This window comes from Nothoprocta perdicaria, unplaced genomic scaffold (genome assembly GCF_003342845.1).
Source record: "Nothoprocta perdicaria isolate Ctin4 unplaced genomic scaffold, notPer1 scaffold_33, whole genome shotgun sequence".
Classification (NCBI taxonomy): Eukaryota; Metazoa; Chordata; class Aves; order Tinamiformes; family Tinamidae; genus Nothoprocta; species Nothoprocta perdicaria.
Window position 1 is genome coordinate 4019158 of NW_020455566.1, and position 21136 is coordinate 4040293.

General features: G+C 54.7%; 3 protein-coding genes across 3 annotated transcripts; all 3 read right to left on the reverse strand.

Moving 5' to 3' along the window:
- Positions 1 to 382: 382 nt before the first annotated feature.
- On the reverse strand, positions 383 to 1665 carry PITHD1 (PITH domain containing 1). The gene is made up of 6 exons (XM_026043525.1): positions 1474 to 1665; positions 1349 to 1392; positions 1194 to 1271; positions 861 to 965; positions 679 to 787; positions 383 to 500 (listed from the first exon to the last, which is right to left on the reverse strand). Exons 1-6 carry the CDS (start codon positions 1663 to 1665, stop codon positions 399 to 401), a joined length of 630 nt encoding a protein of 209 aa, XP_025899310.1. The 3' UTR covers positions 383 to 398.
- A 3170-nt stretch (positions 1666 to 4835) lies between these two features.
- ELOA (elongin A) lies at positions 4836 to 15434 on the reverse strand. Its single transcript, XM_026043448.1, has 11 exons — positions 15363 to 15434; positions 12158 to 12214; positions 11391 to 11509; positions 9338 to 10556; positions 7931 to 8045; positions 7636 to 7791; positions 7099 to 7196; positions 6596 to 6776; positions 6212 to 6323; positions 5751 to 5902; positions 4836 to 5338 (listed from the first exon to the last, which is right to left on the reverse strand). Exons 1-11 carry the CDS (start codon positions 15432 to 15434, stop codon positions 5277 to 5279), a joined length of 2343 nt encoding a protein of 780 aa, XP_025899233.1. The 3' UTR covers positions 4836 to 5276.
- A 3148-nt stretch (positions 15435 to 18582) lies between these two features.
- On the reverse strand, positions 18583 to 21131 carry RPL11 (ribosomal protein L11; the record flags this gene model as incomplete). Its single annotated transcript, XM_026043514.1, has 4 exons — positions 18583 to 18661; positions 19408 to 19518; positions 20385 to 20516; positions 21018 to 21131. Coding segments are annotated over 4 exons (387 nt in total), but the record flags the coding sequence as incomplete, so codon positions are not given.
- Positions 21132 to 21136: the final 5 nt, after the last annotated feature.

Consider the following 21136-nt stretch of genomic DNA (forward strand, 5'->3'; position numbering starts at 1 on the left):
CGGCCCCGCCCCCTGGCGGGAGCAGCCGGAGCCTCCCGCGGCGCCGGCCCCGCCGCTCGTGTCCCCGCTGCCCGCCCCAGCCGCAGGGGCTGCGGCCCCCCAGCCCCGTCCCGGCAGCACGAAGAGGGCACCGGGCGTCACAACGTGTTTTATTGGCCATCAGAGAAGTACCGGAGCCCGGGCGCGACGGCCCCGGGAACGCATCTCCCGCTCCGGGGCCGCGGAAAGGACCAGCAGGGCCTCGACCACCGGGCAGCTTCGGCCGGTGCTTCGGCCGGGCGCTCTGCAGGGCGCAGAGCAGYGAGCGGAGCGGAGCGGAGCCGCCGCGGCGCCCGGAACCCGCCTGCTTCCCGGCCCGCAGCCCAGGCCCGGGCCGTGGAGCGGCGCGCAGGGCAGCGCTAGGAAATGAAGTGCGTCTGGGGCGTGATCTGCTCCAGCTTGTGGTCGGCGGGGTTGGCGGACGCTTCGTAGCTGCAGATGGTCACTTCGTGGCGCCGGGCCTGGGAGGGCGGGAAAGGCCACCGGAGCTCAGGCCYCTTCGGAACAGACAGCCCCGACCTGCCTCCCCGAGCGAGTTCTCACTTCTGCCTCAGAGAGCTGGACATCCAGCTATGCTTTCAAATACTTTTTTYCCCATTTTYTTMATATTTTCTTCTATTTTGCTCTGTTCTCACCTACCTCTGTCCACTCTCCTTTCAGACCTATATAGAAAATCTTTGTTGTCTCAGCTCCAAAGTTCTTGGGAAAGTGCATCGAGAGATGGTAAACATTCGAGAAACGGGCAATTCTGGAAGAAAAAAACAGAACGCAGAGCCGTGCCGCGGAGGGGGCTCCCGCCGGCGCCTCCCTGCCTGCCGTACTTGGTGGGATACTCCAGCTCTCCCGTGAGATCCCGGCTCAGCGCGAACGTCTGCTCCGGCTCCCGGGCCGCGTCGTCGAAGGACATGTGAGGAACGTTCTTGAAGCTGCCGAGAGACGAGGGAGACCCAGGAGGYTGTGAAGATGCAGCCGGACAGAGCGGCCGCCTCCGCACCCGCTGCCAGAGCCTTCTCAGGGGGGCAGGAGGGGTTCGCCCTCCTGTCCGGTACAGGGCAGCCCGGTGCGGAACAGTGCGGGACGGGGCAGCCCGGTGTGGTGAGGGGCAGCCCGGTGCGGGGCAGCCCGGCGCGGGACGGCGCGGTTAGGGCACTCACAGGCGCAGCTCGGCGGGGTGCGTGCCGCCCTCGCCGCCCAGCACCATCACCGCCTTCAGCTTCACGTTGCCGGTGAACCTGCCGAGGRACGCGGGGCTGTGGGGCGTCCCGGGCCGGGGCGGCCGGTTCCCCCCGGCGTCCCCCCGGGGACTTACGGCACGTTGAAGAGCAGCTCCTCGTCGTCGTCGCTTTCCACGAACTGCCGAGACACAAGAGCGGGTCAGGGCCGCCGGTACCGGGGCGGGAAGGGCGGACCCGGCGCCGCGGGCCCCGGCGGCACCTGCGCGCGGTCGCCGCGCTGCTCCCAGGCGCGGAAGACGAGGGCGCCGCTGCCCTCGCGCCGCTCGTTGAGGCACTGCAGCCGCTGCCGGTCGATGCGCAGGTAGAGCCCCCAGGCCGCGCCGCCGCCGCCGCCCTCGGCCGCCCCGCAGCAGCAGCACGGCCCGCGCCCCGGCCCGTGCCCGTGCGCCATGGCCGCACCGCGCCTGCGCGTCGCCGCGCCCCGCCCCCCCGGGAACGCCCCGCCCCTTGCCACGCCCCCTCCCCCCGGCCGCGCCTGCGCAGTGCGCCCCGCCCGGCGGGCGGGAGGCGCTGGGCGCCGCACGTGGCGCGGGCGGCCGGTCCCCGCGGGCCGCCGGCTCCGCGGCGCTCCCGGCCCTGCCCTCTGCTCGGCCGGGCAGGTTGAGGCTGCCCTCGTCCTGCGCTGCCGCGGGGAGGAAGCCCCTTCGGCTCCCGCGGCCAGAACTGCAGCCCCGGTTGTGAAGCTCAGTCCCAGGCAGCACCGGCGGGCGGGCAGGGAAGCACAGAGCAGCTTTTCAAAGCAGGGCTAAGACAGGGCCTGGGTGGAAGAGCTCTTGTATTTTAAATGTCAGGCTCTTCAAGGCAGGAGTGGGAATCGGGAACAGTTTAGCCTAATACACAGCCCAGGYAGAAGCTCTGGTGCAGACCTTGCCCTGCCAGGGGGCCTGGCCCAAACAGGGCCAGGCAGAGTCAGCAGCTGAAACTCCTTCGCCCTGGCCCCCGTGCCCCAAGGGCTGCAGAACAGGCACCCTCCCCGCACCGAGGGGCACGAGGCCCCAAAGGAGGAAGGGAGCTGGTTTGGCCCCAGTGTGGAAGGAGGAACGTTCAGGGAGCCAGGCCGTGGTTCTATGCTGCAGTCCCTCTGTTTGTCCCAGGCCTGTGTGTCATGCTGGGCACCAGCAGCTCCAGGGCGTCAGGCATCATTAAGCTGAGATTCTGCACCTCTTATTTTCATGGCAGTGCAGTATTACCAAAGAACAAGCAGACAGGGTCCAGTGTTTGGCTTTTATTGAGACATGATTTTTCCTTTTTTTTTTTCCATATAACTTATCTAATTAAAATATTCATCTTAGTTACCACAAAAAAAAGGAACATAGAAAATTGTATATACACAGTTGGGGACCAAAATACAAATGCAAGTTGAAGTCACTCCCCCTCCTGCCCCCGTTACTCATCCCACCAACAGCAGGGTCACCAAGGGGGAGCTCCGTCCAGCCCCTGCGTGTGTAGTGTAGCACAGAACAATTGCACAAGGGGGAGAGCTGGGCAGCGCGAGGCTGCGTGCGGAGCGGCCTTTACCTGGACTCGGCTGAGGCTGTGGCCTCCTGGCCCTCCCTGYCTCCCCGCCGGTGCTCGCCCTATTCCTGCCACCAGGCTTTGGGGTCCGGCGGGGAGAGGGAGGGGATGGGGGCAGCGCTGGCCGAGCAATTAATGCAGACGCCGTTGCAATTAATGCAGACGCTGTCACCTCTGCTCCTCTCTGCGTCCCTCGCTGTGATGCAGCCAAGCCAGAAACAGGGGACAAAGCCTCGAGCAAAGAGGCTACTAGAGGCGGAAGGAGCCCCAAGAACAGCAGTGCTTGGGGCAGTAGCCCCGTCTGAGTATTGAACTGGTGGATTAATTAAGCGGCAATTTAGGAGTGCCCAAGATTGGGCTTGGGCTTCATCCAGATCCTTTGCTCSACCGGGGCATGAGTACAACGCAAGACAGACCTCCCTTCCCTCTGCCCCTACCCCAAGAACAAGGGAGAAAGAAATGGTAGCACAAGGGTCAGCGGAAGATAATATATTGTAATCTAATTAAAAATACAGCAAAATTAAATACAGCAAAATGCAAGAATACGGAGCCAGTATTTTACAGCACAACACACACTGAAATGCTGCACGGTAACATTAAAGCATCTGGGACTGTAAGGAACTTACAGCACATGAGAGTCTGAGAACACTTCTCCAAGACCTTCAAACTAAGAAGCAAACAGACCAAATAAACGAGAGAAATGGTTTGGGATGGCTTTGGAAAAAAACAAAACAACAAAAAAGAAACCCCAAACACATACAGGGAATTTTCTAAAGCCCTCTGGGGAAGTCTCCCCTATCARCACAGAGACAACTGCACTTGTTCAGTGTTTTCCACCCCAGAAAGCCACGGGCAGAGCTCTAAGAGCTGCCACAAAGAACAGCATCCGCTACCAGCACCTCTTCCACCCAGACAGCAAAGTCCTAAGAGAGCAAGTCAGGCTCCGCACGGGGACTTCTTCCCTTTTCCTGATGGATTCGGAGGTCGGAGCCATCACAGAGGCCTGACCTGGGGCCGCTGCGCCGCAGCCTGCGCTGCCTCTGGGGGAGCTCCCGTGAGAGGCAGCTTTGCAGCAGAAACGCTCCCTACAACAAGCTTCACATTTAACAGCAAGCGCCTAGTAGTGTCCCTCTCCTCTGCCCCTGCTGCAGCCACAGCAAATGCACCTGAAATCCCAAATCTAACCAGCACCTGCCCTCGCAGCACCTCCCGCGCGTCTGCAGGAGCCCAGCTCGGGCACCCTGTCACACCACAGCCAAGCCCAGCGGCAAGTTCAGCTCGGTCACATCTCACACTGTCCTTCCCGAGCTCCAGTTCCACAGCCACCAAGTGCACCCAAGTGTTTTGAACTTCTGATATGAAGCCTGCGTACATTAAAAGCAAAGTGTTCCATTATTCACTTCCCTGTACCCCTMGTCGAGTGGTTTCAAGTTCAAAGATGAGAATTCTTGCCTTTTCCAAAGAGAGGGCAGAGGGAAAGGACAGGATTCAAGTACCAGCTTCCAAACTGGAAAGAAATCCTTCCCAATTCCACGCRGAAAACAAGATAAAAGTATTCCTTCTGTCCACTAAAAGAGTCAAACTGATCCTCATTGATACTTAAAAACTGTTTTCAGGTTTGAAGGCAGACCAAACTAAGTCCCCTCCTTCAAAAAAAATATAAAGACTTAAAATGTTCATTGGAGCACAGTAAAACCTCTTCCCCAAACCCTCCAGGTTTTATTCCCAGTAGCCAGCAGAAGACAACAGCAGCAGAGTCCCCAAAGGCTCTTGGCATCCCCGCCCAACGCTAGCACCTGTACGAGACCTACAGTTAACAGCAGAGAGAAGGTCAAGAGCCAAGATTTTTAGCATACACGAGTAGAGAGCAAAGCCCCAGGACTTGAGGCACTTGCCAGGGGACCCATGAGCACCAGCACCACCCATCCCAGGGAGCCCAGGTACCACTTTGAGCCCTGCAGGTACCGGATCACAAGGAAAGACTCCCTCAATAAGCAGCATCCGCCCAGACACACGGCCTCCTGCCAGCTACAGTCACAGCGCAAGGCTCTGTACCGGGGTGCGAGGGGGAGAACACTGGGAGCGACATAAATAGTACCAGTGGGTGGGGAATATTAGTTAAAACCATTTTATAATTTATTAAGAGGTTAAATAGTAAATAGTCTCTGAATCTTCCACTCTCAGCAGGTGCTAAGACTTCACATTTTCTCATGTCTGGAGATTCTGTACACCCTTCCTTCGACAGGAGACAAGGCCAGAAACAGGATTTTAAGAATGAAGGGGAGGGAGAGGAGGGGGCTTTGACACAGATAAAAGGACCAGAATAAGAGATAAAATACTGTGCTGTYGCCGTGTGCAGATTGAACCTCTCCCAGCAGCTGCAGCCTCTGCAGAGTTCCAAGGAAAGGACCTGGGCCATTTGGGTACCTTCTCCCCCTTCACTGCCACTTCCCCGGCAAGGGGGATTCTCAGCTCTGTGCTGCAAGCTTATCTTCGAGAGAACCTGTTCTTGAAAGCTTTGATCGTCTTTGCCATCATGGGTGCAATTTCTGTAACGGGAGGGAAAACATTCGAGCAGCGGTCGGGAGAGCAGAAYGCGACGTGAGCTGCAGCTCTCCCAAGGAGAGGCAAGGCACGTGCCAGGGCTCTGGGTACAGCCCGTTCTAGGGGCTCAGGCAGAGAACACACAGGAACAAAGCAGCTTCCCTGGGTGCTCTCAGGACCCCGAGAGAGCCAGAGAACAAGCCCCCCCTCTGCACTGTGYCCCTGCACTTCAAAACTTTCCCCTATATTTTTTCCCCACCCTGGGCAAACTTGAACAGGCTTCACCACCTCTCTGCAGGAAGACACGAGAGACCAGCATCCCCCTCCTGCAAAGCCTGGGTCTGACCTTGCAGGTTCATGTGTTTGTGAAGGGGGAACTACAGGGGAGCACCCAGAGAGGCGGCCGTTTGTACTCACTCTTCACTGGCGGTTTCCTGGGGTCGTAGGAGGAGAAGGTGCTACCTGATGAGGGGGCAGAATGGGCACTGCTGGTGCTGGGCCCGTCGTAGGACTGCTCCTCACCGACACGAGAATGGCTTTTGCTGGATGTGTAGAGGACTGGTTTTATTCTGGAACACAAGGACGGGACRCACAGTTCGGTAAAGGAATCAGAGTGTTTTGATACAATTCTGCAGACACGAGTCACACTTGTTAATGGCAGCAAGGCCGAGATGAAACGGAACCAGCGCTAACCAGGATCTCCACAAACTCCCTAGCAAGAAAGAGGCTAATAGAGGTGCAGGTTTCACTGCAAAAGGCCCTCCCAGCTGCATCATTTTCTCTCCAGCAAGCCTTAGGATATGCAGGTTCAGAGGGAACTTGTCAGGAGCCCCCAGGAAAAGGGCCGTAAACAGCAGGTGCCCCTGGTAAACACTCACTTGGTCTTCTCTGGCAGAAGAGGTCCTCCCGTTCCAAATTTCTCCTGTCTTCGCCGTACATCCCGAGGGGGCTTYGCTGCAGAGTTCACAAATGCCATCTTGGCCACCCTCCCTGCAGGTGAAAAGAGATAAATACTGCTTAGATCCAGCTCACTACAAGGCAGGAAATATTTCACTGTCTGTTCTGCATGGACAACACCTCAAATGAGATACAGCGTCTGCACATACATTTGCAAAGGCGACTACATAAAGAACAAGGGTTTAACCAACGACTAGGTTGGATGGGATTCAAACCAGCTGCTCAGAAAGACCTCCTACACCTCTTGCCTTGCAAAGGCTTCCCCCAGCATCCTCCATCCCAGAGGCCGCCCAGCCCTGTACTACCTTTGGGTTTGTTGGCGTGAGCGGAGCCGATGTTCCGCGCCAGCATGAGCAGCCGCTGCTCACGCGCGTCGTGAAGCCGAAGGTACATCTCCCGCCAGGACTCAAACTCTTGGGGCTTCTCATTCTTGAAGTCTCGGAGACAGTGATTGTGCCACAATTGATCCGTGTCTTCAATTAAGGTCTGAAAAAAATAATGAAAAAAAAAATCTACACGTTATCTGGGATCCCTCTGGACACCTTGGAGCTTATCCCCTGGCACGCGCATCACTCCCTCCTCCAGCAGCTAGCTCCTACATCCCAGGAATACCACCAAGGGGAAACGGCTGGGGGGTCAGCCTGCCATTTGCAAGGACTCAGACAGGTGGCAAGTCCAACAGCTTGGCAGCCTAGCAAAGGCCCCCTGTCCTTGTGAAGAACCTTGTTCTTTACCATTCTGCTACTCCAGCCAGAGAGAGACCGTCACTGCCCACATCAGCGTCCCCTTCCCGAGCCGGGACACTCACATAATTACATTCCTCGATGCGGTACAGCTGCTCTGGGGTACATTTCTCCAACACCGGCTCCAGCACTGAGAAAGGGACGCCACCCACTTCATAGATTGCTGGGGACAAAGAAGATACACACAGCATTTATCCTACTGCTTTCTTGAGGAGCAAAGACACCCTGCAAGGCAGTGGAGCAACAGCAACAGTTCCGACACAACATGAAGAGAAAGAAAGTGCAGGTATAAGAGTTGAAGCGAGCGCGTAAGCACCAAGCTCAGTTAAACATTCACRTCCACCTGCCAGGCTGTATTTACCACCAGTTCCAGTATTTTAGTGCTTCCTAGCAGCGCCCTGGGCTCCGATGTCTGCATCACCCACATAAATACGAGCCCTCTCTCCCATGTGAGCCAACTTGCCTTGCAGCAAGCACCACCGTTCAGGTGTTCAGAGCCAGGSTGGGATACATGCAAGCAAGTCACCACGACTCCAGCAGCAACAGAATTCAGTATATTTGCTGGCAACATAACGCTCAAACCGATCAGGAGCGGTACTCACAGTCAATGTTGTTACTGAGGACTCTGATGCACTGCTGGTACAGGGACATCATCTTGGGCAGGTAGGCGGTCTTGGAGCCCGAGTACACCTGCATCTTCGAGTTCAACCTGCGGCCGGTAAACCCGGCCTCAGACTCTTGCAGGGGTGACGACACCGCTGTGAGAGGAAGACCTCGGGTGAGGAGGCAGCCAGCGAGCGCACCCAGCTCTGCTGCTCCCGCCGGCCCGCGCCGGCCGGGCCCGGCCCGTACGTGCTCCCCAGGGAGTGACCCAGGACCCCGCTGCCCAGCACGCACCTCTCCTCTTGGTCTGCGAGCAGGCGATGGACTCGATGGAGGGAAGAGGGCGGTAGTTGGCCTGGATYGGGGGCAGTGGGATGTCGGGTAGCGTTGGCACCACGTCTAGAAGTATCTGGAAGGAGAGGACGTGCAGGCAACTAAGCAGAGATCACAAGATAGCCCTAAACCCCGTATAAACTGTGCATTCTGCTTGACGTTTTCCATAGGGTGCTCACTGCTAACCAGCCCGCGCCGGGAAACAGCCTCAGGGCCAGGCTGCACCGACACCCCAATACGGGAACTCTGCTTGGGCTGCCAACACGGAGGAGCCAAAAATCGGGATCTAAATCGCTCAGCACCCTCTAATAAGAGCTATCCACATCTCACCTAYGAAATTCAGTGCTAAAAGACTCCGGCAAGAAGCCAAGTCTGATTAATGATGCAAAGAACCACAGAAAACAACCGCAGAAAAAGCTGACAAACATGGCCTGAACCCCGAACACGTCTTTTCACATTTTGTCTCATCTCTGCAAAAAACAGTAACAACCTCAATAGGACCGAACAGCACCAGGGAGGGGTAACTCATTGCGAGTTAACTCACAAACTGGGGGAAATGGAGAATTCTATGATGAAATCCTTTTTATCAGAAGGACTGACAAACTAGGATTTGGTGTTAAGATTATAGAAAACACTCTTGAAGAGTAAACTGTTTTGAAGCTGAGTATGAAAGATTACACAGTAAAAGTCTTATACTTATCCTGATTTATACACACAGCCCCTGCAGTAAGGAACATACACAAGAACGCTGTTGATTTTCAAACCTACAAAGATGATGATCAAGCTTCTAGAATAAGCTGCATTGTAACATGAGTTCTCCTATTTCTTTACCACTTCTGAAGACCAAAAGGTTAACAAAACTTCAATACAGATAAAAAGAACAGAGGCCAAGGTCAATTTTAGAGAAGCATGAACATTTGAGAAAGCAGATATTGTAACCTCTGTGGTGAGCGGAGATGCACTGCACAGCAGGCAGGTTTCTAACTCCGCACCTTCCTAAAGACGTGTTAAATGTACACATCTCATCCAACACCTCGAAGTAGAGCTTATTTTCTTACGAGTGCTGAGCTGGAGAGATTCTCCCTCTCCCCTTCCTTGAATAAGGGCTGCTCTTTCCTTTCTCCCTCTGCACCCTTCTAGCAGGGGGACAGTCTCAGGGCGCAGCGCGATGCTCACCAGGGTGCACGGCAGGGCCTCACACAACCCCTGGTGTCCCCGGGCAGGAGTCACCCACCGGCAGGACACACGAGCAGGGTGCCGAGCAGCCCAGCACCTCAAAGCGCAAACCCGCTACGCCCCAGAGAGCAGAGCCCCGCGAGCAGCAGGCCTCACCTCCCTCGACCGCTTTCAGATCCTTCCAACTCTTACCCTGTTCGGTTTAGGARGCTCTGGAACGCTCTTCTCTGCCTTTTTCTCACTTGTCCGCTTGTGGCTAGGGCTCTTTCGACTCGAGCTCGAGCTCTTGGTACTGGCTTTGGATCCGTTCTGCTTGCTGTGCCCTCGGTCTTTCTCCCCAGCTGACACCGTGGGTTTGGCCACTTTCTTTTTCTTTTTCTGGGGCTGGTCGTAGCTGAGGTAAGACTCAAAGGACATTGTAGGCTGCTCAAATTCATCCTCCACTTCCCCATCCCCAAAACTCGAGGAAGAGCCCAGAGACTTTTTGTCCACATCAGAGCCCTTGTGTTTCCCCTCTGAAGTTTTTAAGCTCCCCGAACCCCCCTTTTCTTTACTCCTATTTGAGGAGTCGCTCTCAGCTTTCCGTTTCTCCCGCTCCGTGGTTGAAGTCTCCAGGCTCAGCTTGGCCTTTTCCAATTTGCTTTTCTCAGAGTCCCGATGTTTTTGCTTCTTAACATGGTTGTCTAAAGACTCTTCCAAGTGCGACTGCATGTGCAACTTCTCCTTTTTAGAGGTGCCGCTTTCACGGGTCTTCTCCTTCTTGGTGCTATCTGGCACTCTCTGCTTCTCCCTGCTGCCCCCTGCCACGGGAGCCTCTTGGAGCTGCTCTTTAAAGGAGGACTTGTGCAATCTTTCGGGGCTGAAGGCAGAGGGTCTGTCCTCCCCTCTGCCGTCAAGGCGCTGCTTCTCCTTGTGAGAAGACTTGTGCTCTTTGTTTCGACTTGGGTTCCCTTTCTCGGGGAATTCGCCAGGGTGCCTCTCCCGGCCTCCTCCCACCTTGTCCTGAAGGCTGGGGCCCTTGCTGGCTTTCCGATGAAACACTGCCTGCTCTTCGTGCTCCTCGGAGGCGTACGGGTCGGTGTCCACGTCCTGAGGGCTCTCACTTGCCTCGGGCGACACAGCTTGTCCATAGTCCGAGTACTCCTGATCCGAGGAGAGCACCGGGGAAGATCTGCCCCAACTCTTACCCTCTTGKCTGCTATAGCCGTAAGTCTGATGGGCTCTCTCAGATCCAGGACACCTCTTGGGCTTCTTTTTCCTATGATTTGGACTATAGGACTGGCTGCAGGAAGGTTGGAAAGGCTCTGAATAGTCCTGGTCAGGCTCCTCGTCCTCTCTGGGGGAAGCTTCTCGTTGTCTTTTCCTTGAACTGCTCCTCTCATAGTCACGGTCTTCAGAATCTAGATTATTTCTAAAAGAATAAGAAAACAAAATTGAATCTTCTCAACAGGACTCAGAAGAGCCACTTCTCGTGCGCTGTACTTCATTCAGGAGTTTTATCACAAGAAAATCAATAATTCTACTTGATGCAGCAGCATTCAGGGATTCAGAAACAGCATTTCTGTGCAGAAAGCCCTTAAGTATTTCTGCTAGAGCTAGAAAGTAGAGACTTTCKAGCTCATTGGGCAGGGGGAGGCAGATGCCTACGGAGACCCCTCCTGACTGTGCAGGGTACATGGGACGTGCTCCCTAATTCCCAAGCTAGGCATGCAAAGACACCACGGACACCACGAATATCTGGGATTTTATCATTCACATCTATGAGATCTCTTTGCTGGATTCAACACAGCTGTTAATGCTAGCAAACCTGTTGCAGGAACTTTCAGTTTCCATCCCATTTTTGCTCTTCTTAAACTCTTCTTTCATAGCAAACCACTTCCTTTACTTGGGTCTACAACTTCTCCTCAGCGTCACAAAATGGGAAGCAAGTTGACTGCATCTCTCGCTCTATTAAGGGCACTTTTTTGGCACCTACTGTTAATCTTTCCATCAAACTGCAGTTTCCTGAACGTCGGCCCCTACCTCTGCTCAGAACTGCAGCCGTCAGCAGGTTGGGCCCTGCAGCCAGCGCAGCAGGAAGCTGCCTCCACAACCAGGCTAAAACACCATGCACAGTTAGCACGCTTGTGCTACAAGTTCTTCCAGAGCCTTCACTTGTTTCCCTAGCCAGGGAGCTTATAATCTCCCTCCGCTGCAAAACTCTACCCCAGTTTATGCAGCAAGACAACRCAGCTGGTTCCCTTACCTGTCTACCTCTTGGGAAACAGGCACCAGCTTCTTCCACCTGGCTACGAGGTTCTTCGCAAAGTCTCCAACGAGCTCGTGTTTCCGTAAGCCGTTCACGGTCTTCCCGACACCCGTCTCCTTCATGGGAGAGGCAAAACATTAATTCACCTTTGCAGAACAGCCAGCACCGGTGTCACTGCCGAGCCTCCGGCGGGATTAGTTAACCTGCTCTCTGCTGCTACTCGTAAACCCCCCTGAGCTACAGGCAAGGATCTCACATGTAACTTAGTATGTTTACAGCAAACATCTGGATTACATTTTTAGTATTGTATTGGTTAGTTCTGCAGATCAAAGACAGGGAAACCTTAGTCAAGCATCAATTATTTTGCTTAMTAGACCAAGTTATGATTTACCATAGTTGTTGATAAGTTAGCGACTGCCTTCAGTCTTCAAATACTTTCAGGTATTGACACTTATTCACGCAGCATCAGTCATCACTAGGGACCGTTTTGGCCACCATATCCTGCTCAAGTATTAAGTTTTCAGAAGAATTATGGGCGACAAACTGTCTCCTGCTATTCTGTGTTTGCTCTGACACGCTCCTTCCCCCTCTACATTGAGATAATTCCGCTTCTGGAATTTCTGGGGCCCTCCTCACAACCGTGTTTATGACACGCGTGGCCACAGCATCGTGTTCTACTCCAGGGAAAGCAGCATTGCCGCGGCAAACGGTTACCCTCGAACYTGAGGGGCACGATGGAAGCCAAGAGGGTTCACGGCTCTTACCACGAGGATGTCAACCGTGATGGGCAACTCCGAGAGCCTCTTCAGACTTTTCAGCAGCTGCAGAGGCAAGGAGGAAAGAGTTGAGACTTGTCATCCGAAACCACATGCTGTGATTAGAAAGGAAGAAGAGTCTGCACCGCGTGAGAGCTCGGTAGAAAGATCCAAGTGGCAGACAGCTGTTGTCTYGCTGCAAATCTAGCTCCTGAGACGCTGAGCATGAGGGCCAATTGTAAAGAAATCAACATCTCTTTGCCTAAGGGGGACTATCCGAGAACCTTAAAATGCATTTAAATATTAATGCTTTCTTCACACTGTCTAGGAACTTAATTTTGGCTTAAAGAACCAATAACAGAAACCCATTAGACAGCCTTGTTGCACACCAAGCCAAAGAGAGGGCCTGTAAGCTTGTTACCCTCAGAGGTGGTGTTCAAAATCCCATCCTTTGGCCTGGGTGTGGGATGGAAAGTCCTTTCGGGAGCGTTGTGAACAAGATCCTCACAGAAGGGGGTTTTTGGATCTTCAAGAGCACCTAGAAAAGGAGCCCTGATCTCCTGTGCCAWCCCCCGCTGGGACAGGGCCACTGAGAGTCTCTCCTCACCGCTMCAATCGGTGCCATCTACCAGAGAGATGCCCCAATCCAGAACCTCTAGCCCCACTTTAGCTSCCTTCCCTGCACGCCGGTGAAGGGCATTTCCCGTGCACAGGGCCGGGTTGAGGCACACGAAGCTGCTCCGCGGGCCGGGGARCAGAGCGGAGCCTTCTCCGACTTGCACCGGCCTCTGGAAGAGCGACTGCTGGGGAAGGGGAGAYGCTCATAGCTCTGCCACCCACCCCGGGACTGCTCCGCCAAGGGGACGAGGGCACGAGGCAGCGCCGCTGCTCTTCCCTGCACCCCAGCGAGGGCAGCAGAGCAGCCTCATCAGCGTTCCCATTGTCCCGGCCCGCGCGGGGCGGCCGCACGGCTGCGCCACGGGCCGCACAAAGGGCCGTCCCTCACCCACGAGGGCTGCTTGCTGAAACACCGYGCTCAAATCAGCGCTCTGTCGGCGCGAGCTGCTCTGGCCAGCCCCTGCTGCCACCGTGCCAGGGGCACGGGGGCCGAGAGCGACTTCGGACGGAAATTATGTCTCCCAACATTCCCAAAAAGTGCTCCGACTTTCAGAGAGGGAACGCTCCTCGGCAGAGGTTGGGGCTTACTCTGCAACAGAGCTCGGCGGTACCGAGCGGGGAGTTCTTTGTGCAGCACAGAAAAGGCCTCCTTCGCCTAGAACCTCCGAGGCCACAAGGAGAAACATCTGGGCAACAGTTTTAGAACTTACATGAAGCGTTTCCTACAGAACGGAGCTGATCTGGTACCCACCGTTGCCTTCAGCTGCAATCAACCAAGCAGGCTCAAATCTGATGGCTCCGACATAACTACAACCCCATAAACATTAAGAGGAAAAGGCAGCCAGCTAGAAGAAAGGAAGTTTACCGAGAGRTTTGCATCTTACTAGACATCAGGAAAAGAGACATATAAGAAAACTCTTCTGAAACATCCTGGTGGAGAGTAAGGTTTCAGTCAGGCCCAAGACACAAATAAACCTGCCCATGTCAGTTCCAGTGCTTTCCAGTGCCAACAGGGCCACATTTAACTTGGGTGGATAATTTCCTTTTTCCAGAAGTTAGTCAGACCGTTACAACACTACCAACGCACACAACAAACACCAGATCCTCTCCGTGAGGATTTCTCTCTTGTTCACAGTTTCCTTCCCCTCTTTCTCCCCAGAACAGGGGTAGCCTCAAAGCGGAGCTTGTACCKACACTACTGGAAAAAAGTGATTCTTTCCAAACCATCACACGGCTCTGGGCCAGCAGCCCAACTTTCCCTCAAAACAGCAATWATACTTAACGATTTTCAGCAAGCCAATTAGCAGTCCTACACAATAGCGAGCAAATACTGGTCTTTCACATTACTGATGCTTCAAAAYGACAGGGCAAGAGAACTCAATATCTGTAGCGTTCTTGTAGCATACGGGACRCGTGCAGAGATGCTGCGGATCGGCCTGGCTGGCAGGGAAAGCTGCAACCGCTGGGAAAAGAGCTGGAGCAGAAGAGCAGAGAGACATTTTCTGACGAATAAACGAATGCAAAAAGACGCAATCTGTCGCCAACTTAAAACCACAACTAACTCCAAGCCTAAGATACTTGTGAGGATGAGCTCAAGGGTGTCAAAAACGAAAAGGCCACAAGATCCTTCTCCCGGTGTAGAAGAAATAATAAGAAGGAAAACTGTTTAAAGTTGTGAGCACAGCTGGTAGCAGCCTGCTAAACACATCTGTCTCCTACCTTGCAAAACCACAGAGAACCAACAGAGAAAGAGGCGTTTTAGCACTGCGAGGTGACCGCAGGAAGAGTCATCCTGCGCAAACCCCGCCGCAGACTGAGGGCACCTCGCAGACACGGAGGGGCCGTCGCTGCCCAGGCCGCGMAGGGGCAGGAAAGAGGGGGCCGGGSAGATAYCCTAAGTCTCCTGCCCGCGCTGAGCGGCCCCGGGACGCAGGGGGTTCCCTGCGAGCACCCAGTGCYGYCAGCTGAACCTTCCTCAGCTGGCCCGCACGGGCGAGGAAAGGGACCAAAACTTGAGCTCGGCTCCATTTCAGAGCTTGGCCTGGAAAAGAACCAAGGAGGAGCCTTGCAGGGGAGCTGCTCTTGGCCGTTATCCAGCGGCGGGCGCAGCCCAGCGGCGCTGGGCAGATTTTAAGCCGCGTGGAGCCTCCACGGAGCCTCTCGGGGGACGGTGACGGGTCCACCCCACACGAGGACAGCAGGAGGGCACCAGGCACCCCCTCGCGAGGCCACGGAGGGGACCCGAAGGCAGAAGGGGACCCCGCGCAGAGAGAGGGCGGCCGGGACGCGGCAAAGGCGCCGCTCCGGCGGCCAGGGGCTCTCCGAGCACGGCCCGCGGGCAGAGGAGGAAAAAGGGCAGAATAAATAAAATAAACCAGAAAATCCCCAGGCGGAGGGGAGCTCCGGCGCCAGCTGGGCCCGGCCCGGCCCAGCCCGTTCTCACCGGCGGCTCCGGCGCGGGGCGGGGGGGAGGTCCCCGGGACGGGGCCTCGGGCGGTTCCCCCCCCACCGCTGCCGCCGGCGGGAAGGGCAGGGCGGCCCCGGCCCGGTGCTGCCCCCAGCCCCCCGCGGGCCCCGCCGCCGCCGCCCCCGTCACCTTCTTGGGCTCCGAGCTGCCCGCCAGCCGCGCCTGCAGCTTGCCCACAACTTCCAGCACCGACTCCGCCATTTTTACTGCTGGACGCGCCGCGGCGGCGGAAGCGGCTTCACCGCCCGCTGCCCGCGCGGCGCTGCCCCGCCGCCGCCGCCATCTTGGCTGCAGGCAGGAAGCGGAAACCACGCGGCGCTCCCCCCCTCCCCTCCCCCGGCGGCCATGGCGGGTGAGGGCAAGGCCCTGGCGCGGCCATTTTGGGGCCTGGCGCGGCGCCGTGGCGCGGGAGGCAGCGCCATCTTGGCGCTTGAGGGCCTCGTGCTCGGCCGTGAGGACACGTCCCAGGGCCYTGTGCCGAGCCTGGAAGGAATCCGTATCCCTCAGCCTGATGTGCCCTTGGCTCCCTCCAGGGCCACATCCTCAGCCTGCCCCATCCTGCTGGCCTCTTTGCAGGAAAACCTCCCTCCAAGGGTGCCTGCAGCTGTGGCCACCAACACGGATGGGTTCCCCAGCATCCCAGCTCCTTCAGAGACCAGGGCAGGATTTCACTCCTCCTACCAGATACTTTGGAGTATCATTTGTGGCACTTTAACACTTCAGATTAAGCGTGACCAGTCTTCCACCTCCAGGCACATCCCTGCTGTCCCTCCTCGCGGCTGAGACTGCCAAAGCCGGACCTCACTGCGCCTGATCCCTGCGCTTTCGTGAAGCCCAGGGAGGCTTTACGTGGAGGCATTAAGGACAACAGCAATGCTGGAACAGGACGGCTCCGGACCTCGSACGCCCTSAGCCYGCCRGCTGTGTCCGYGCCGCCTCGCTCCGGGCTGGCAGTYGCRGCYGGCCCAGCCCTGCGGAGCCTCCCGGGGCTCTGCCGAGCACGGCTGTCCCGGCATCACCCCCGCGCTGGTGGARACGTGGCGAGAGCAGCCAGCTGCCCGGCAGGAGATGGCGCATGGGGAAAGCCCAGGGCTCCCTGTGTCATAACCCACGGAGCACGAGCCCTGCGCTGCCTTTGGAAGAGCCGGTTCCAACAGCAAGGTAAGAAGCAGGCGCAGCCCGGGGAAGCCCTGGGCTCAACCTCCCTCTCAGCAGGATTTGCAGAGACCTTGTGCGGGGCATGGGAGCTGCTGGATTTGAATGTAAATGGAGAATAACGCGTACTTGTTGCCTTGTAAAAGGGGGCTGTTGATCTCACACAGCTTTCCAGGCAAGCTGGGTGTTTGYTGTGACTGTTCCTGAGGGCTGGGGGCACCGACGGGCTAAAGGAAGGGGACTCTGCCTGTTCCTTCAGCTGTTAAAGGCATAAGTCTCTGGCGATGCTGCACAGCACAGCTCCTGCTTTGGTGGCAGCTCGGTAGTGCAAGCTGAGGTTAGCAGCACCGGCAGGATGCAAGGACAACTGTTGTCTTTTAAGAGAAGTTCAAACAACTAGAGAGAAAGGAAAAAAAAAAAGAATTAAAAAGTCTTCCAGTGGGCCATTTGAAACCTCTCCAAATGATTCCAGCAGACGGAATTTATCTGGCTGAAAAATATCYCTTTTAAGTAAACACGGAGATATTTCACTTAGCAGGGGCATTGAAGTCCCATTTTAAATTAACTGCACRTAGTAGAGGTTGCTCTGCCCTCCTGCAGCCAGGCACCTGGATAACTGGTGCTTCAACACAGTCTTTCAAAGGGGCCCAAAACAGACAGACAGGATCACTCTGATCAGCATGAGCTGGAGACCAGAACTTCTCCAAAAGCAATATTGCACATATATGAAGGCTAAAGCGATTAGAAATATTGAATCCCTGGCAAATTTAACATATTTTCATTTCATATATAGCTGAAAAACTGAGATTGATGGTTTTTTTCCTGGGGAATGGACAGCCTGAACATAACACATGATTAAGAACATCAAAACACTTCTGTTCTGGAAGGGTTTTTTTTTTTTTGCCAGTCCTGAGCTGGGTGTCAGAAACTATTTAATATACAAATACCTGGGGAAAGCAGCTTACATGCCCCGGATTTAGCAGGACTCCCTGACTCCACGATATGACCCTATTATAGGCTGGTCCTCAGCGATGTAAATTGGGCTAGTGCCATGAAATGCCACAATTCCAAGGATGCTTCAAGTGCCTGGGACTCTCCCGAATCCTCCCGGCTTCCTTGTGAAGCAGGGGTCGGGTTCAGCTCTGCTCTCCCACCGCTGTGCTCAGCCCCAGGGCCGGGCACCGCCGCTCCCTTCCTCTGACTCAGCCCYGAGAACTCCCCAGGAGAGACTTCTACTCAGCTTTTCCCTTCTCCATGTTTTTGGTGAARTCTCCAAGCGTCCGGAAGAGCCTGTTACGCCACCCCTCTACCCAGCACCAAGTACGAGCTGATTACGCAGTTCTAAGAAACCTGATCTTTGCGGCCAAGCACAATGAACAGTGCTGGGACATGTGAGACAGCAGCAGCAGCAACAGCTATTTCTGGCCGCCGGCGGATTTGTTTCCCTGTGTGTTGGCTGTTCCTGGCTCCCTTGGAGGAGATGAGGTCACTGCTGAATTTCAAAGTGCAGTTTCAAGCTGGAGTTTGGGAACATGTAAAAATTGGATTTTTCTTGTAGTTGTTTTTTTTTCCCCTTTCACCTCCACTCTGAAATTAGCAAAAATTTTCCACTCTGAAAATGCCTTAAAAAAAAAAAAAACCACACAGCCAAAGCACCAGCATTGGTTGAAGAATGAGCTAGGTTGGAGTCAGGAATTCAGGGATATTGCTGAGGTCTCCCCTCTCCCTCCTCCTGGCCCTCCATGACTTTCACTCATCTCAGAAGTACAGGATTAGGAAGCAATTTCCATCTGCCCTGCCCTACCCAAAGGGCATGCAAAATTGTAGGACTTTTTCTGCATATTCACTGCTTAGCATCTCACAGAGCAGGTAGTCTCCTGCAGTTCAACTCTTCTGTCCCTTTCTCRTTTAACACTCCAGAAATGTTGCTTTATGTTTCAAGTGGCAAAAAGAAACACCCACCTTTTTATGTTCTATGACCACAAGCCAACTCCAGTAATCTGCTGATTCGTGTGGCTGAACCATACAGAAGTGGAGCCCATGTATGTTAAAYCCAGCACCTGCTCCTGGAGAACAGCAGCTTCTCTTCCAGGCGCTCAGCATCGCAGTCCACGTGTTTCTGCTGCCTTTTCAATGCGAGAGACCCTTGTTCCCAGCAGCTTCCCAGGGCAGGAGTCACCACAAAACTCACAAGTTAGGCATTAGAAAACTTTATTTGCTTTTTTTTTCATTTCAGGAATTGCTTATTTGCCTGGAAGGATGATGCCATCATACTGTGAGAAAGAGAGAGAACACCAAGTGAGAAAGAGTCAGGTAAAGGTGCAGCACCGCTGTGGTGCTCCCCAGTTGTTTTACTGCTAATTTCAAGCATAACCATTAAATTCCACCCCTCAGCCAAGGGAATCCGAAGACCCCAACCCTTCACCGATGGACCCAACTAGAAATACACTTAACCCTTGGGCTCTCCCCAAAGTTTGGCCCCTGTAGACAACCCAGGCCACAATAAGCAGAACCAGGGAACTGGGGGGAAAAGCAGGAGCAGACGGGAGCCTGTGCTGTGCGGGTATGAGCAGCACACAGTGAAGCACGGCTACCAAACAGACTTTACCCTTTCCAGCTCTGACCAACAGAGGTTCCAAGCTTTTGCAATCAAGTTTTGGCCACTCACATTCACTGTGCAGTCCATGTAAGAACGATGTACAATGTTAAACCCAAGAGTGGATTTTACTTGGACTGCTCCACCCTCCAAGGCTGCCAGCTGAGCTAAGAACTCCACGGGACAAACAAATCCCAACCCTGCCTGCTCGCTGCGATCCAGGCACAGGCAACCCTTCCCTGCTCCCAAGCCGTTCAAAGCCATGTTTTAAGAAGCCTTTAACAAGGGTTTTGCCTACTGAAGGATCATGCTCAATAACTTGCTTTAGTCTTTCTGCAAGAAGGATCAACAAGACCTGCGAAGCATTTTCTCAGTAAGGTTGCTACCCATCTTTTGGGATAAATGAATAAAGCCAGACTTTACCTTCTGCTGGAACCAGCGCATGGCTTCCTCCTTTCCAATCCTGTGCTTGGCTCCAATGCTGCCAGTCCTGCGTTTCTTGTCAGCAATACTGAAGCCAGGCCTGCCCAGCACCTGGCCAGAGAGAAGATTAAGAGCACTATTTCATCCTGATTTATTATTATTTTAAATTCACTGTATTTCTAAGAGGGAAGTTTAGAGTTTCCAGATCAGTAATAAGCTTATTGTCAGAGTAAGAGACGTAACAAAATAGTTTCATAGCAAAATCTTCTATGGTCCCAACACAAATTGAAAACCACGCAACTTCTGGATAGTCACACAAACAGAGACACAGCTCCCARGCTGGACACAACGTACAGACTTGGAGAAACCAGCCCTATTTCTCACCTAAAGCCCTCAAGACCCAGAGAGGGACAAACTGAACAGCACTGCAAACACGCATGGAACAGATGCAACAGCTTTCCTCCCATGTCCCAGTGACAGCTGGTGCAGGGCAGATTGGAGGGACACAAACRCAGCGACCCCCAGGCCACGTCTCCTCCGAGCAGGACTCGGTCACTACAGCTGGTTCCTGGCTCTGCTGTGGGCAGCAGGGAGACTTAACCGCCACAAGTGCCCTCGGATACAGGAATCAGCCAGCCCACATTCCATGTTCCCACTCCTGCCCCAACTCCAAAGCCCTCAATCCTCGAAGTCCACACGTTGCTTCCCACAAGTTGCCCAAAATCTAGCCCAGCGATTCCTCTCAGCGTTATCCCGAGAATAACAACAGGSAGCAACAGGATTTGCTTCCAAAGAGGCTTTGTGAAAGGTGCCGTAAGGATCTTGCAGAAGCCCTGGGAAGCGCAGCTTAGACTTGCATTTTGTTGACATCTCTGCTTCTTCCACCACTGCACAGGAAGTCAACAYGAGCCAGAGGTACCATCGAAGGATTTGTCTGAAGGTTTCATGCAAAAGCAGGAACCCCGGGCAATACGCACCACGTAAAAGTCCAAGCCGTAGATGCCAATGCTGGGGTCGTATTTAATCCCCAAATCAATGTGCTCCTGGATTCCAAAGCCAAAGTTGCCAGTGTCGGAGAAGTTGTTTTTCCTCAACTCATATTCTCGCACCTGAAATATTTATTGCAAGTTATTATTTCATTATTAACTCAAAACAAGCAAACAACAACAAAAAACTCAAAGAAAACCCCACAAAACTTCTGCACATTCTAATAACTTCCAGAGGTTCTACACCCAGCAGTCTTCAGCCATTATTCTGATCCCACTGCCCTAAAAACCCCAGCAGCAGAGGCAGAATCCCAACAAAAGCAGTGACTGCACCAGGAAGCTCCGGATTACGGCGGGATCACAACCAGAGCCGCCTCTGGGGCGGCCCCACCTGCTTGCCCACCTCATCCCACCCCTTAACACCCACAGCTGACCCTTAGCTACGCTGCGGGCAGCATCTCCGCAGGTGGCACAGCCCAAGCTTGGTGTTTTCTGCAAATCACGGATCCCAGCCGGCCACATTCTCCCATTCTCCGGGATCAGAACTACACCCCGTGCAGCACGTGCAAGCCCTCCCGGGCTCAGGCGGGGCGCCTCGCGCCGCAGCCCGGCTCCCSTTCTCACCTTCAGCCCCTTCTCCAGGATCTCCTCGGCCTTGGCGCCGCGCACCGTGCAGTGCACGGCGATCTTCTCGTTCCTCCGGATGCCGAAGGACCTCACGGTGTACCGCGCTGCAAGGGGCG

Excerpts from the sequence above, each read along its gene's own strand:
- PITHD1 (XM_026043525.1), bottom strand. The coding sequence starts at position 1,665 with ATGGCGCACGGGCACGGGCCGGGGCGCGGGCCGTGCTGCTGCTGCGGG. Across the intron at positions 1,393-1,473 it reads AGCGCGGCGACCGCGCGCAG|TTCGTGGAAAGCGACGACGA; the intron begins GTGCCGCCGGGG and ends GTGTCTCGGCAG. Across the intron at positions 966-1,193 it reads CACCCCGCCGAGCTGCGCCT|CTTCAAGAACGTTCCTCACA; the intron begins GTGAGTGCCCTA and ends GTCTCTCGGCAG.